At 51.2% G+C, this 16,775-nt stretch overlaps 1 protein-coding gene and 1 pseudogene across 1 annotated transcript; one reads left to right on the top strand and one right to left on the bottom strand.

Moving 5' to 3' along the window:
• The window catches only part of LOC135405040 (zinc finger protein 721-like), a 234,001-nt pseudogene that overhangs the window by 104,680 nt on the left and 112,546 nt on the right, over positions 1–16,775 (bottom strand).
• LOC135404709 (olfactory receptor 14C36-like) lies at positions 5,676–6,752 on the top strand. Its single transcript, XM_064639449.1, has one exon. The coding sequence runs from the start codon at positions 5,793–5,795 to the stop codon at positions 6,750–6,752; it is 960 nt and encodes a 319-aa protein (XP_064495519.1). The 5' UTR covers positions 5,676–5,792.

Raw genomic sequence — 16,775 nt, 5'->3', positions numbered from 1 at the left:
ACAAAGTCTGACCACCAGCAGTCCAGGGTGTCAGTTCTTCAGCCCCCTCCTTCCTCCACCCAGAATGGAAAACTCCATCATTTTGGGGTCTCTGTGCCCGTCGGCTCCAACCACCACATCCCCCACCAGTCACAGAATCATGGAATGGTTTGGGTTGGAAGGAACCTTAAAGAGCATCTCAGTCCAACCCCCTGCCATGGGCAGGGACACCTTCCACTAGACTCAGAGCTCAGAGTCCCACACAGCCTGGCCAGGAACACTTCCAGGGATAGGGTAGCCAGAACTTCTCTGAACAACCTGTGCCAGGATCTCACTACCATCACAGTCCAGAAATTCTTCCTAATATCCCATCTAACCCTTCCCTTTCTCAGTGTGAAGCCATTCCCCTTGTCCTGTCACTCCAGACCCTTGTCCAAAGTCTCTCTCCATCTTTCTTGTTGGCTCCTTCAGGCACTGGAAGGCCACAATTAGGTCACCCCAAAGCCTTCTCTTCTCCAGCCTGAACAATCCTAATTCTCTCAGCCTTTCCTCACAGCAGAGCTGCTCCATCCCTCTGATCCTCTTGCTGGTCCCCTCTGGACTCACTCCAACAGGTCCATGTCCTTCCTGTGCTGGAGACCAGAGCTGGAGGCAGCTCTGCAGGGGTGACAACATTACAGCCCTGTGTGTTCCAGCAAGGACACTGTGGAACCTCCTGGAGTAAAGGGGCCATTGTGACACTGTAGGGCCTTCTGGAGCCAAAGGAACCCTGGGACACTGTGGAATCTCATGGAATCAAGGGAGCATTGTGACAATGTGAAAACTCATGGAATTAAGAGGCCATTGTGATACTGCAAGGCCTCATGGAACCAAAGTAACCCTGGGAGACTGTGGAAACTCATGGAATCAAGGGGCCATTGTGATGCTCCAGGGCCTCATGAAATCAAAGGAATCCTGGGACACTGTGGAACCTCATGGAACCAAGGATTCATTGTGCCATGAAGGGCCTCATGGAACCAAGGGAGCCCTGAGACATTTCAGGACCTCATAGAATCAAGAGGCCATTGTGACACTGCAGAGCATCATAGAGACAAAGGGACCCCGGGACACTGTGGACCTCAAGAAATCAAGAGCCCATATTGGCACTGTGGAACCTCATGGAATCAAGGGGCCATTTTGACACTGCAGGGCTCATGGAACCAAAGGATTCCTGGGACACTGTGGAATCTCATGGAACCAAGGGACCACTGTGATATGTGGGGCCTCCTAGAACCAAAGGAGTCCTGAGACATTTTGCAAACTCATGGAATCAAGGGTCCATTATCACACTACAGAGCCTTATGAAGCCAAATGGACCCTGTGACTCTGTGGAACCTCATGGAATCTAGTGGCCATTCCCACACTGTAAAACCTCAAGGATACTCTCAGGTTCCCATTATTAAAAGACGCCTCTGCCCAAATTCAGCTGCAAAGGAGACCATGTGCCAAAGTCAGCAGTCCAGCTTTGATTTAACAGTAAATAGGAGGGAGAGAAAGAAAGAAATAGAAAGAGAGAGAAAGAGAAGAAGGGGGCAGTGGGAAGCCAGTGAGAGAGAGACAGAGATTAAGTAAATGTATCACACCATGGAGATCCCTGAGGCTCCCACTGGTCCTTCTTCACCCTGCTCTGCTCGGTGGAGGGTCCCCAAGTTGTGCTTCTGGGCTATCACTTTTATCCAGCCCAAGCCCCGGGTATTCAGGGGGGTAGATGCTGTTCCCATAGCTTGGGCTGGCACGTCTACAAGGACTTGCTTCCTTTCCCACAGCTTGCCATGGTGGGAGTTTTGCCTGTTGTACTTCCAGTCTACAGGTGGGAATCTTTGTCTGGATGGGTTCCCCAGACCTGCCTTACCAGCCCTGGCTTCCTGTTGGGGCTGTCTGCTCTTTCCCACAGTCTGCTCAGTGCAATTCTGTCCTGGGGGCTACTTCCAAAGCTTCACCTCCCTTTAGGCCTTGGAATTAAAGGCCTTCCTGTTTGCCACCAGTGCTTATGTGTTGTGGTGCCTTATGGGATTTTCCTTCTTTGACAGTGTTTTGAGACAGTTCACTGTGCCCTTTTAGTCCTTCCATGTGCACACCCCCCCCCACTCTCACCAGTGTCTGGCCCTCCAAAGAACACAAGACCTGATGATTTGTAGCTCCCACTCCAGTGGTTGGCACTTGGACCTCCCTCCATACCCAGAGCTCAGAGCTCCCCTGTGCCAGAAAGTGTAAAGAGATTGTGCCTCATTCTGCCAAGACAACCCTTGGAAAAAAGTGTCTCTCTGTGTTTCCTGGGATAAAAGCACTCTTTTGTCATCTTCCAAAACCTGGAGAGGTCCCAGAGATCTCCCAGGAAGGAATTTGGGGCCTCAAGCACATGACCCGTATATAGAGGCTGAGGACTCAGGGGTCAGTGGTGTGAAGATTGAGGACAGTAGAGGAGTAGCCTGAGAGATCTGGAAGGAGGGTGTGAGAGCTGGTGGAGATTTTCTTCCTGTCAGAAAACAGCCTAAGAAAGAACTAGTGCCACCAAGGGCAGCTGGGGTGGCCTAGACTGGGGACAAGAAGTCAGAAATTTCCCTCCAAGGTCAGTGTTGTGGTGCAATATGTCACAAAGAAGGAGTCTGGATGAGCCCAAGGCTTTGTGTGTGCAGGAAGAGCCAGGGAGGACACAGAGATGTCAGTGCAGGAAGGTGCCAGCCAGGTGGGGCAGCCGGGGGGATGAGGACAGCCTGCAGGGAAAGGGGCAGGGCATGGACACCGTAGGACAGCCTGGGCTGGAGAGGAGACAGGGATGGGGAGAAGCTGAAAGGTCCTGACACAGCCACCTTCTGCAGGCCTTTGGCCATGGCTGCTGTCTGTGCCCCTGATGCCAGGAGGAGACAAGTGGCCCTTGCAGCCCTGGGGCCTCATGGCCTCCTTGTCCCTGCTCAGCAGCCTGGCAGGTGCCACCCCATGGTCCTGCCCTTGGCATTGCACATCCCACATCCCAGTGCCCCAGGAAGAGCCCTGAGGAATGAGGCAGGGACAGGATCTGCCTTCCCAAGGGCTGGTGGCAAGGCCTTGCCCCTTCAGATTAATGAAACACATCCAGGTTTCCTCAGCAACAGAGCCACCTTTCCCTTGCTTGTCCATCCTTGTCATCACTGCCATTTTCTGCTCTAACTGGAACCTGGGGACACTTTCTCAGTTGTGTCCCTCAGTGAGACTCATTAGCACTACAAGAAACTTTAGTGTTTCCATCTCACTTTGACTTCTTGAAAAGTTGTTTGAACTTCCTCTCAGGGACTGAGTGTCATGTAAACAACATCAAACCCCCTGAGGGTCATGAAATGCCTGGGGCTGTTGCTGTGCTGCTGAGCTGGGCCGGGCTCCTGGCACACAGGTTGCTCCTGGCAAGCAAGAAGAGTTTCAAAGAGACAGCTCTGCTGGTGAGCAGCTCCTCTGCACAGCCCAGCAGGGCTGAGGGCACTGCCTGCAGCACCCAGGGCACAGGAGAGAAGGCAGAGAGATGAGAGGCAGCCTGGGCTGGGAGGTGACTGAGCTCTCACTACAGGAGAAACCTTCCCAGGATTTGAAGGAAGAATTCTCTGGCTGTGGGAAAGTTCAACTTGCCTTCCTAGAGGCATCTCCTAAAGCTGCCACATCCCACAGCTTCTAGGATCTTTCAGCAGGACTCTCCCAGTTGCTGCAGTGCAGAGGAAGTGGCCATATGGCAGAGCAGGGCAGGAGCTGCAGGCAGCAAGGGCAGAGAGGAGAAGGGAGCAGGAGGTTCAAGGGATCCTGGGGTGGGAGGACAGGGCAGAGCTGCTCAGGGCAGGAACCTTGCCAGCCCTTTGCCACGGTCAGGCTCTGGCTGCAGAGCAGTGCAGGTGAGTTCCTGCAAGTGCCTCTCCCAGCTGCCAAATGGCAGCAGTGGCAGGAGCTGTCAGGATGGCTCTGCTGGATTTGCTGGGGTGCAGCAGGAGAAGCTGCTGCAGAGCAGGACTTGCTGCTGCCCCATCAGAGGCCCAGGGCCAGAAGGTTCCCTGTGCCAGGGCTGGCTGTGGGGTGGGAAGGTGGGGGTGCAGCCAGGGGTGCCCAGGGCTGTGGTGCAGAGCAGGGTCCTGCCCCCAGGGCTCTGTGTGCTGGGGCAGGGACTCTGCTGCCTGCCAGGGTCAGCTCTCAGCCCGGCCAAGGAGCTGCCAGGGCCCTGCAGGGAGAAGAGGTTGGTGGAAGGAATGAAGGAGTGACCCCTCATGGCATGGCAGGGCTGGGCAGGGCCCTTCAGCTGCAGGCTCAGGGCTCCTCACAGCTTCAGCTCCACCTCCTGCCATTTCCAGGGGCCCTTCTCAGGAAGCACATCCCTCCAGAACACCTCCCCCTTCCCAACCACCACAGGCTGTCTGGGATCTGCTCTGCAGCCCCTGCCCAGGCAGAGCTGTCCCTGGGCACTGGGCTGGGGATGGCTCTGGCAGCACTGGCAGGGAGCTGAGCTGGGCACGGGGAGGGGCTGCTGGCAGGAACAGCTCCTCACCCAGAGACAGGCAGGCAGGGAGAGGCAGCTGCTGCCACAAGGGCTGGGCAGGGGGATGTGGGCCCCTCCCTGCTGTCCCTGTGGCACAGACCCCTTCCCTGAGCAGCTCCTGCCTGGGCTCCTTTCCCAGCCTAAGCAGAGCCTGTGCCCTCAGGCCCACGGGGGCTGGGCTGTGCATTGCCCTGCAGCAGCCAGAGCCCAGGCAAGGACAAGGCCCTGATTTCCAGCTGTCTCTCTGTGTCCCTCCTCCCTTGGCAGCAGCACTGTGGCATTTCACTGCCATCCCCTGCTGCCTGGGCTCTCCTTGTTCTCACCATTGGCTTTTCTGAGCCAGTGTGGGGTTTTGGGGGGGCAGATTCCTGTCCAGACACAAACCCTTTGGGTGCTGCTGTGGGGATGTGTCTGTGGGAGCCAAGTGCCCTCCAGGCACCTTCAGGGTCTTCAGCTGTTTGCCTGGGTGTCCTGCAGGGCTGCAGGTGCCCTCCAGAAGGGCACAGCTCAGCCACAGTATCTCTGTGCTGCACAGGATCCCCATGGAGAAAACTCTTCGGTGCTAAATCCATGGAAATGCTCTGGGCAGCTGCAATGAGTGTTTTGTGTCTGAGTCTGGGAGGGGAGAGATGAAAAGGTGAGGAGTGTGTCAATCTGTTCTTTGGACATGGATTCCTGGATCTCTGTGCAGTTTCTCTGTAGGGGAACAGTTGAGTGTGATGCTCCTCCAGCTCCAAGCTGCCAACACAGCGCACCTGAGCCCAGGACTGATGGGCAGAGCAGCTCTTCTCTCTGCACTAAGGGACCATCCCTGTGCCCCTCAGAACCCACAAGACTTGACCTGCAGTGCAATAGAAATGTCAGGGATTTCAAAATTCCACATCCACTCTGAACTGTAGCAGGTGCAAGTAAGTGAACAAATACAAAGTATTCTTTCAGCTCAGTCCTTCATTTGGGCAAATTGCAAACAGCAAAGCTGAGAAGTTCTTTAATGTATCACTAGTATATTTAATTTGAGGTCACCCTGCATTCCAAGTTCCCTCTGTCAGCAGAGCAAGAAGGAGTCTTTGGGAGCCCAACACGGATTTACTGCTTCCAACGCTGCCCTCAGCCAGCAAAAGCCAGAGAGCTCAGGGGAGGGAGCTGCAGGGAGGTCTGAGTGAGTAGAGAGAGCCTGAGAGTGGGGTGGCTGTGAGATGTGTAATGTTTGGCTGCAGAAGCCTGGTCTAACTCAGCAGTGACTTTTTCCTCCTCAACAGATTGAAATACTCTTAGGAAGGAGCAAATGCCCAACAGCAGCTCCATGCCCCAGTTCCTCCTCCTGGCACTCGCAGACAGGAGGGAGCTGCAGCTCCTGCACTTCTGGCTCTTCCTGGCCATCTCCCTGGCTGCCCTCCTGGCCAACGGCCTCATCCTCAGCGCCGTAGCCTGTGACCACCACCTGCACACCCCCATGGGCTTCTTCCTGCTCAACCTCTCCCTCACAGACCTGGGCTGCATCTGCACCACTGTCCCCAAAGCCATGCACAATTCCCTCTGGGACACCAGAACCATCTCCTACAAGGGATGTGCTGCCCAGGTCTTTTTGCTGCTCTTCTTCCTTGCAACAGAGTTTTCCTTCCACACCATCATGTGCTATGACCGCTACGTTGCCATCTGCAAACCCCTGCACTACGGGACCCTCCTGGGCAGCAGAGCTTGTGCCCACATGGCAGCAGCTGCCTGGGCCACTGGCTTTCTCTATTCTCTGCTGCACACAGCCAATACATTTTCCCTGCCCCTGTGCCAGGGCAATGCCCTGGGCCAGTTCTTCTGTGAAATCCCACACATCCTCAAGCTCTCCTGCTCACACTCAGGCTACCTCAGGGAAATTGGGCTCATGGTGGTTAGTGCCTGTTCAGGGTTTGGTTGTTTTGTTTTCATTGTGTTCTCTTATGTGCAGATCTTCAGGGCTGTGCTGAGGATCCCCTCTCAGCAGGGAAGGCACAAAGCCTTTTCCACCTGCCTCCCTCACCTGGCTGTTCTCTCCCTGTTCCTCAGCACTGGCATATTTTCCCACCTGAAACTCCCCTCCATCTCCTCCCTATCCCTTGACCTTGCCCTGTCAATTCTATACTCAGTGGTTCCTCCAGTACTGAACCCCCTCATCTACAGCCTCAGGAATCAGGAGCTCAAGGATGCCCTGAGAAAAATGATGACTGGATGCTTTTCAGGAGCAGTAAAGTGCCGGTTGTCTGGTGCATAGCATTCAGAATGCGACTCACTAATGGCCCAGCCTTCCTGCTCAGGTTTTTCTTTGAGGTCAATAGATTCTTGCAAAAATTTTCTGTGCAATTAAATATTATTATGCATCTGTCTTCTAATTTAGTGTCTACCCATTGAATTTGACCCAGAGATGTATAAATGATGAATTGTGCTCTCTGACTATTTAAACAAAATAAAGAACCCTGCAGTGCCTTCTTTGTCCAAGACCCTTCTTCTTCGATGTTCCTAAAGGACAGCACACTGCAGGACAGGGGGTATTTGCAAACAGGAATGGGACAATAATCCCAGCCCAGCAGCACTGCCAGGGAGCAGCAGTGCTTGGTCTTTGCAGAGCTGCTCTCTTGCCACTTCCACACTGTCCTCCTGAACCCCTTTCTCTCTGTAAGGCCTGAGTGCTCTCTGAGCACAGTCCTGTGGGCTGGAAGCCCTTGGAGCACAGGCAGGGACAGGTCTGGGAACTTGTGAAGCAGAGCTGGGCTCCCTTACAGCACCTCCAGGATGCTGTGGGATCTTCTGAGGGCAGGGCATGGACTGGGTCACTTCTTGTGTGACCTTGCTCCAGGGCTGGAACTCTCCTGCAGTGTCCCCATGACACTCCTGCTCTCTGCTTCCAGGTTCCATTTTCACATCCAGTCTTCCCCTCCTGTTCATAGGGACATCCTGTGAGTGCTTCAGAGCTGCCATCCTGGGGCAGCTCCTGCCCAGCGTGGGCAGGCACAAGGTCTCTCCACCTGCTCCTCTCCCCTCCCCAGTGCCACTGTTTTCTGCAGCCTCCTCCTCCTTGCCCAGCACAGCCCTCCTGGCACAGTTGGACACAGCCCTTGTTCTACCCCCTCCTCAGGCACCTGCCCAACCCCCTCAGCTCCAGCCTGATGGCCAGAAACCTTCAGGGCAGGGAGGCACCGGGGAAAGTGCTGAGGAAACCTTTCAGCTGCACTCAAATCCAATTGGAAGGGTTGACCTTGAGGAAGAAATCCCTTCTCATTCTCCAGAACCACCAGGACAACCTGTTTTGTGTCCTGGGCACTCCTCTGGAAGTGTGGGATGTTGAAAAGGTTTTGGTGTCAGGGCTATTGAGAAGGCTGGGCAGTGTCACTGGGAGACCTCTCCCAAACCCTTGGAAAGGCCAGAGGCATCCCAGAGCTTCCTGGGGCCTTGGGAAAGGCAGACATGGAACCAGTCTGCAAACAGGGCAGCAAGGAGGGTTGGAAGAGTTCCCGACTGCTCAGGCTCAGCAGGAAAGGCGATACGGCAAGTCCTGCTGCAGCCATTCCCAGGCATGGGAAGGACAAGGCAGGGATTGCAGAACCCCTGTGGGAGGGAATAGAAGAGGATGTTGTGTGTCCAGACTTTATCAAGGCCCCTAGCATGGTCTCCTGTGGTCTCCTTATGGCCAGACTGGTGAGAGCTGGACTGAAGAAGTGGAAGATGTGGTGGGTGGGAAGTTGGCTGAATGAAGAGTGTCAAATAAAATCCATGGTACAAAGTCCTCTTGGCAGCAACTTCCTGGTGAAATCCCTCAGTGACCAGCCCTTGAACACCACTAGAGAACATCTTTATTATCTCTCTGTACAATGGGACAAAATGTATTTTCAAGTCCTTTGTGGATGATGGCAAATTTCAGGGAGCCCTTGAGCAACCTGTCCTGGTTTAAAGACACATATTGGGGTGGGAACTCCAATAAAATTAATTCACTCCTCTTTTATTCCCCACCAGTAAGTACAAGGAGACAAAATATAAGGAGGTAGAGGTGAAAACAATAAGAGTTTACTGACAAGAAATATAGCAGCAAAACCAGCAATACCAACAGAACAGTTCAAAGCAACAGCAGAGAGAGAAATTGCCTCCTCTCTATCCATCTGCCCCAATTCCCTTTTGTAAAGAGATACAAACAGGGATCAACATGTGCCTCCCTTCCCCCTTTTCCCTCTGAATGAACAAAGAAAAAAAAACAAAACCAGGGGAGAGAGGGGGCAAAGCAAAATGTGGGAAACTCTCTGGTCTGAGATCAGTTGTGCTGCCCAAGAACACCCTGACTCCAGAGGTGTCCAAGCAGGGCAGAACCGGCGACTCCGGTCCGTGCGGCGGCGGGGGGGAGGCAGCGGCTCTGCTTGATTCCATGGAGTTCTGGGGAGGCACAGTGGCCCCTTGGTTCCACGGGGTTCTGAGATGTCTCAGAGTTCCTTTTGTTCCAAAGAGTCATGGAATGGGCCCTTGTCACAATGGTCCCTTGGTTCCGTGAGATTCCACAGTGTCCCTGCATTCCTTTGGTTCCATGAGGCCCTGCAGTGTCACGGTGCCACTTGATTCTGTGACGTTACAAAGAATCAGAATGGCCCCTTGATTTAAGGCCAACTGCACATGGGACTGCCTTAGGGGGAGTGTGGGCACCCAGACAAGGGAGTTGTCACCCCCCTGGACTCAGCCCTGGGGTCACCACATCTGGACTGGTTTGTCTGGGTGTGAGGTTCCCCATTCTGGAGGAATGAGGAAGAACTGGAGAGGATCTAGAGGAGATCTGACAGAATGGAGCTTTTCTCCATATTGGAAATAGAATGAAATCTCCACAAAGAGTAGTACTGAAGGTTCATACTGAAGGTGAGGAAAAAGAAATGTCACTCAATGGGGACCCTTGTGCTGAAAGAGGTGACCCAGAGGGAGTCAGGATCAGCCCATGGCTTTGTGTTCCAGGGAACAGGCAGAGCTGGTGCAGAGACATCAGGGAGGGTCTAGAAATGCTGCTGGGAGGGGGGTGGGAAAGCAGGAGGGGTGTGTGCAGCCTGCAAGGCCAGAGCAGCAGCAGGGCCAGGGCAGGACAGCCTGCAGGAGAGATGGCCAAGGGCTCTGGCAGGGCTGCAAGGCCCAAAGGCACCCAGGCCTTTGTCCCCTTGCCTCTGGCAGCTGCCTCTGCCACTCAGGCCACCACAACCAACTTGCCTGGCAGGTTCTGCCCTTGGTTTCTGCCTCGCCCCTCCCTCAGGAGCCTGGCAGGGGTTGCCCAGTTTTGGGCATTTGTTGTTCCTCCCCCTCCCATCCCAGTGCCCCCCAAACAGCCCTGAGCCAGCCGGGAGGGACAGGATCTGCTGGGCCAGGGCCTGGGGCTCAGGCCTTGGCCTTTGTGCTCCACAAAACCAAGGCAGGCTTTGCTCAGCATTGCAGGGGCCTGCCCAGAGCCTTTGTCTGCCTGCACTCCTGGCCTCCAAGGAGCTGCTCCAAGGAGTCCCTGGGGAGGCTTTGTCAGTGCCTGCCCTCAGTGGGGCCCAGCAATGCTTCAAGGCACTTGGAGTTTGGCTTCTGACTTCTTCAGCAGCTGCTTCAATCTTCTCTCAGTACCTCAGGATCATGGGCTGGGCTGCAAACGCACCGTGGGGCTCATTAAATTCCAGAAATCCCTCAGGATCTCTTTGTTTTCCTTTAATTGTCTTCAAGGCAATTTCAAAACAAGTTTTCAAAGTTTGTACTTTTTTTTGAAATCAAAGAATGGATATATTTTAGTTCAGAGAAGAGGTGATAGAGGTGTTCTCCAAGTGATCTTGATGCTGAGTGTCTCCTCAGGAGATCCAGACTGACCCTGTATGATCCACCTTGCTCCTCACCCCCCAACCTCACCAGTTCTGACATGGCCCAGCTTGGACTGACAGCTGATGCAACTCCAAACAACTGTGGGACCCATTAAAACATTGAAAAACAAATTATTTTTCTTTCTTTAATTGTCCTCAAGACGTCAACAACTAATTGGAGTTGTTTTATGGTTTACCTAAGGAGGAAGATTTTAAAGTGGACGTCACAAAAAATATATATTTTTTGATGAAAGAGAATGATTTACACAGAGCCTTGGGATGCAAGAGGGTCAGGGTGCAAAGGATTTTGACACAAATATAAGGGGGCAAAAGAGATTACTAGCATTTAATTATTGACCAGTTTAACAGTTATCAAGTGATTCAATAGCATTTGCTACAATTTTAACAATGACTGAATTATAGATTCACAATAACAACATTCACACCACAGTCAATTCACACCCACACCCAGGCAGAGATGTGTGGACACATCAATAGCTGGGTGTGGAAAGGTCCCTCTCCAAAATTCTCCTTGTTTCAGGGAAACACTCCCACAAATCCCTTTGTGTTTCCCAACAGACAAGGGTCCCAGCTGGAGGAGTGTTTGTTGAGGGAATCAGAATTGTCCTGGGCATCAGGGAGGGTCTTTGGAGTGTTGCAAACTGGAGGGTTCCCGAGCTGGGAGAGGCTGCCAGAGGTGTCCCAGTGAGAGGGAGGTGCTGGGGAGCTGCCAGGGCCTCCCTCAGCCCCGCTGGTTGTGGGCTCCCAAGGTGACTGGCTTTAGTTATCTGCTGAATTTCCATCCTGGTGTCAGGAATGACTGGAGTTTCCAAAATATTTGGGAATTCTATCCAATCTGGTCCATTTGGGCTACAATACAGGCAGGGAATGTTCCAAGGCTTTTATGGGATGACTGATTATCCTGTGTTCCCCTGCTGTCCCACTCCGGATTGTTCCCACCTTTATCATCCAGGAATACCTGGTCCAGTCCAGGGACACTTCCCCACACCCCTGGAAGATCCAGTTCAGGGGCTCTTCATTGCTCAGCTGGTTTGGTCAAGGCTTGTCAGGAGCTCCTGAGATCATCAACCAGACCTGAGGAGAATGGGGGGAGGATGCACAACCACAGAGGCTTCTAAGAAAGATGGGGACAAACTTTTTGTAGGGACATCCCTGAGCACTCTCCAAGGTGTTTGCAGATGAAAACATTGTGCTCATAGTCTGAGATAGTCACAGTCATATGTTTTACCAAGACCTGTATTGACAGAATATGGGGCAATGGATTTAAACTGGAATAGGGGAGCTTTATATTGGATAATAGGAGGAAATATTTGCCAATGGGGCTGGCAAGAACTGCAACAGGTTCCCAGAGAAGAGGATGTCCCATCCCTGGATTTGTCCAAGGTCAGGAACTTTGAGCAGCCTCAATTAGTGAAGATGTCACTGTCTATGTGCAGGAGTTTGGACCACATGAGCTTTTATATCCCTTCCAAGCCAAACCATTCTGGGATTCTTTGAGTCTAATTTCCCAAACTCCTTCTCCAAAGTATTTCCATGTTGAGGACATGAATTACCATGTTTTTGAAGAAGCCATTCTAAGCTCAAAAGGTAACAAATTAATTCCAAGGAAGTTCCAAGGTATCTGTATGAAACTTTAATCAAGTGGGTCAATGGCAGAACCTCTCAGGGTGACCTTGCAGCTGAGGATGGGGGATTCGGCCTTGGGCTCTGAGACTCATGATGGGCAGACAGAAAGGGGATTTGGGGACTGGGCAAGACTTGTCATGGGATGTCTAGGAAAGAACCAAAGCAAGGGTAGAATTACAATGGTCACTGGAGGAACAAGCATGAGAAAACAGAGAGCAAAGAGGATGAAAAAGCTGGTCCTGTTAAACAGGAGGCTGGTCAAGACACGTCCCTGGCTGTGCCCTGCAAGTGATCCCCACAGCCTGTCCCGTTTTCTTAAGAACTCCATGGCCAAGAAGTTTCTGTGGGGAGGGACCTCTCTGCTCCTGGCACATATCGTGGCCCAAGTTCCAGCCACTGCAGCAGGAGCCACAACTAGTCAGGTCTTGTGTTCTCTGGGGGGCCAGACTCTGCCCAGACTGGGGTGTGTGTGTGTTGGAAGTACAAAAGAGTGAAGCAAATGCCAAGCTTAACACCCAATGTAACCTGACTTTGTCCCTAAGTGGGGAATGAGAATTGGACACAACATGTGCAGGGACAGATGGAGGGGTTTGTCCCCCTGGCCCTGCCCACAAGGGACACCTTTCAGGAAGGGTTGTGGCCTTGGCTGTGCTGAGGGTTGACCCGGGCAATGCAGCTTGGGATTGCAGTGGCACTGTCAGGGCTCTGCAGAGCTACATCACAGCTCCCCTGTGACATCACATCTGCCCTGTGGTGTCACATCCATCATATGACATCACACCTCTCCCGTGATATCATATAATCCCTGTGTCATCCTGTCCTCCTGTGACATCATATTGTCCCTGTGCCATCACATCTCCCCTATGATGACATCACACCTCCCTGTGGGAAACGACTGGATGGTAGGCCTTGAATTTGAGCAGTTGCAGCTCTGAAGTTGCAGAGGAATGTAAACAACTCTAAGGAAATATTTACTGCAATGCTGGATGGGACAAACATAATGCAGCCGAGACCAAAGGTCACCAATCCAAATGTGTGTAGTGTCACCAATGAAAGTATGCACAGTGTCTTCTGTGTTACCAATGAAAGTACCTACAGTGTTTTATGTTTGAGACTTTTAATCAATTATGTTGTAGCACGATAGTATACAAAGAGTATAAAAGAAACACTTGAGAGCAATAAAGTAGCCGTGTGCCTTTCCCTGCTATCTGAGTGCATTCTTGGTCGTTGTCAAACGGTGAACCCCGACGTGATTTATTGCGCAGAAGATTTACTGCAAGGAGAATTCCTTGCATAAGACAGTGCACCTTAGAGCGGTGACAGAGAAGATTTATTGCAGAGGATGTGCCACAGACCTTAGAGCGGTAGGGAGGGGATTTATTGCCGTGGATCTGAGAGCAGTGACTGTGGACCTCAGAGCAGTGAGGATGGAACCCCAATGTAGCATTTGTCGGCGGACCTTAGAGCCGAAAAGTAAGTCAAGACCTACAGACACCTGGAAAGAAGGTGAGCCACTGGGGAATAAATAATGGAAGCACAGATATCCGTGGAGGAGGAATCTGCTGGCATAGTGCTAACAGAGATACTAGAGAAGCACGGTGTGCGATATCAGAAATGTGTGCTCTGCACCTTATATAGTTGGTGTAAAAGAAATGGGGTAGATGCTCAGTCAGCATTTGGTACAGACATTTGGGACTCTGCAGGGAGAGTGCTTTTTAATGCAGCCACTGAGTCTCTTAAGCAGGCTGCCAGCACCCTGAAACTGTGGCGAACGGTCTTTAAAACTTCAAAAGATCATGCTTCTAAAAAATCACCACCCTTCAAGCCAGAAAATAAAGAAAAACCCAGCAAATCACCCTCAGAGACAGTAAAAAGAGAAAAGCCCCCCCTCCTCGCCGCTGATACGAGACTTTTCGGCCATGCAGTCGCCCTGCTGGAAGGGGTAGCACATCGCTGCCCAGCGTGCACTGCACCGATCGAACAGTGCGAGTTCCAATCGTGGCCGCTGCCACCCCGCGCGGAGTTGTGGTGCAGACGAACACCAGAGAGCCACTCCGGCTGCTGGAGAATCCTAAGGGCGTGACGGAGCAGAGCTGGCAGCGCCGCACGGGTAGGGCCGGAGTGCCCGGGAGCCGGCGAGAGGACAGCCCGGCAGCAGCAATGCAAGAAAAAACCGGGAACGGAGCAGTCCCAGAGGGAAACAAGAACAGAGCAACCCCGACAAAGTGCCACTTCTCGTTGACAGGAGAGGCAGGCTAGAGAACTGCCTTCCCGTATCTCTGTTAACTCTCCTGTTAATTGCGTTGTGTGTCCAATGTCGCCGTGAGCTCACAGTGTTGCTGACGGTACCGTGCTGGCGTGTGTGTGTGTTGGGGGCTGTGTGTGTGTGGAGAAGCGACCATAAGTTTGTTAGTCACTGTTAAACCCCAGAGATGAGAGTCCAGGAGACTCTCCTCCCGTTAGAGCGTCTCAGGTGAACACAAGAGCACAGAAATTGACTTTAGGGTTATTCAAAGTGCTGCCTGAGTCCGGCGTGCCGGGGGAAGGCAGCGCCGGCAGCCAGGGCAGGAGGTGGCGGAGCGGCAGAGGGACCCCAGCGACAGAGGCGGCGGCGGAGCGGGCGGCAGCGCCGGGAGCTGCTTCTGCAGAGCCGGCCAGACTTGTGCGGGGGTCCCCAGGAGTTCCACGGCGTGCGGGGCGGCCCGGGGAACAGCAGAGTGACGGCGAGCTCGGCGGGGACTGCGGCAGCAAGAAAAGAAACGAAAAGTAGCTCCAGCCTTTTCTCTCTTCCTCCCCGCCCCGCGGGGAAGGGGGGGGAGAGTGAGTAAGAAGGGCAGGAGAGGCTGCAGTCAGAAAGAGAAACAAAAGAGTCTTCTTTCCCTTTTCTGTTACTCTTGGGGAATAAGTATTTAAAACAAACAAGTACACACCTTTCCATAGTTCTTGTTTCCATCTTTAACTCCTGCCATTTGGAAATTAGGGAGAGACCGGGGATTTGCCCCGCAGAAACCAAGCATGTAAGTGGTTGAGAAAAGAAAGCAAAATCTCTCTCTTTAGTCCTTCTAATCACTTGGAGATAACTTAAAACCAAAGAATTGCGTTTAACGGCAAGCTAGTATGCAGACAGTTTTAGGGAGTTTTTCCGGGAAATGAGGCTTTGTACAAAAGTTTTAGTGAAACGCCTTCTTGATGTATTGTACCCCTATAAAAACCTTCTGCCAAAACTTTGTATTCAGAAAAAAAAACCAACCAAACAGGGTTTTGACAAAAAGGATAAAAAGCCCTCTTGCAAAACTTGGCCTTTGCCTTAGCAGAGAAAGAGATCAGGTATTAGTAGCTCACACAATAGAGATAGTTTGTTGCCTAGGAACCGAGTGGGAGGCTTAAACCTCCTCTGGCCGAACTCAAAATGTTTAAATTACCAGTTTCTCGGGGCTGGGGGTGGGGTGTAGAACCCCCCTGCTTTCTAAAAACTACAACTTTGCAAATAAGATAAATGGAAAGCCAGCAGGCTGAGGATTTCCTTAACTCTTAGATAAAACATCTTTCTATCTCCCTGTTATAAACTGAGAAGTGACTGTGACAGTGGAGTGACCCTGTCAGGTTCTGTGTGTACTTTGCTCAGGGTTTCTCTAGACCCTCAGTCTGCAGGAGTGGGGGAACTGTCTTCTTGAAACACCCCCACAGCTGGTGCTGTGAATACAAGTGGTTAAAGCCAGAGGCCTTCCCCTGGGTTGGCATTATGCTGATCACATCTTTAGAATTGTGTTTAAAAAGTTTACTCAGCTGATTTTTACATGATCTTACAACTAGTTATTTGCTCTCCTTTGTGCTGCTTATGTTGTGAATTTTGTTCTCTTACCAGAATTTCATAGACAAAAAAACCCTAAAAATACAAGCAGATAATAGGGATCACATCTAAAGAACCAGCTGCAAGCTGGAATCTGGCCTTCTCCATCCATTATAATTTTGGAAAAAGAGAGAAAACAAAACTAAATCTTTAATTTGATCCCAAGTGCAAAAAATGTATAGTCTGTATTGAAAAGACCTGAGATGCACCTGATGTTGTAATTAATATGACTAACAATACCTTTAATATGCCTTCAAGTGATCCTTATTCGTTTAGTTATATCACAAATCAAAAAGTATTCACTCTCAATCTATCATTAGTAATTCTCATGAATAAGAGGAGCCAATCTATGGCTCTGGTGAGCCAAGCCTGAGACTGAGAAGATGATGCAGAATACAGTAAATGAGAGAAACTGTTCTAATTGCTTTTGTATTAATCAGAACAATAACTACAGCCATGCATTAGCCATTCAATGCAGGCCATGCATCTTGAAGAACAAAATGCATTGTTTTTTTCTTTCTTATATAGCAGGCCTCTTGCCCTAATAGATCCCTGAATCTACTATTCCAGAGTTAAGAAAGTCTCTGTCACCAACAATGTGTTTTAACTTACTCTTTCTGTATGTGGTGTTGTATTGCTGGTGGGCGAGGATCAGAGTTAGAGTCAAAACTTGCATTTTTCTCCAGTATAGAGGGTTATAATATAATTGAATTTGTATTATGAATTTAGCTAAAATTTGAAAAACAAACTCAAAATTCTGTATCATATCCAGACTGGAAAGGCTTTGAAAGGGTGGATTGCTTGTATAGTTTGAATAGTGCTGTCAGGTTACCAGACAATACTATAGTTATTGATATTATGTTTTATTGTCTTTCATGAAGATGGGTGTTGTTTATATATGTTTTGTCCCAGTGGTTTTATAGCAAGTGGCAAGGATTGTTTTGAA

This window comes from Pseudopipra pipra, chromosome W (assembly GCF_036250125.1).
Source record: "Pseudopipra pipra isolate bDixPip1 chromosome W, bDixPip1.hap1, whole genome shotgun sequence".
Classification (NCBI taxonomy): Eukaryota; Metazoa; Chordata; class Aves; order Passeriformes; family Pipridae; genus Pseudopipra; species Pseudopipra pipra.
Note: the sequence above shows the minus strand (reverse complement) of the source record. Positions and strands in the feature narration are given on the sequence as shown.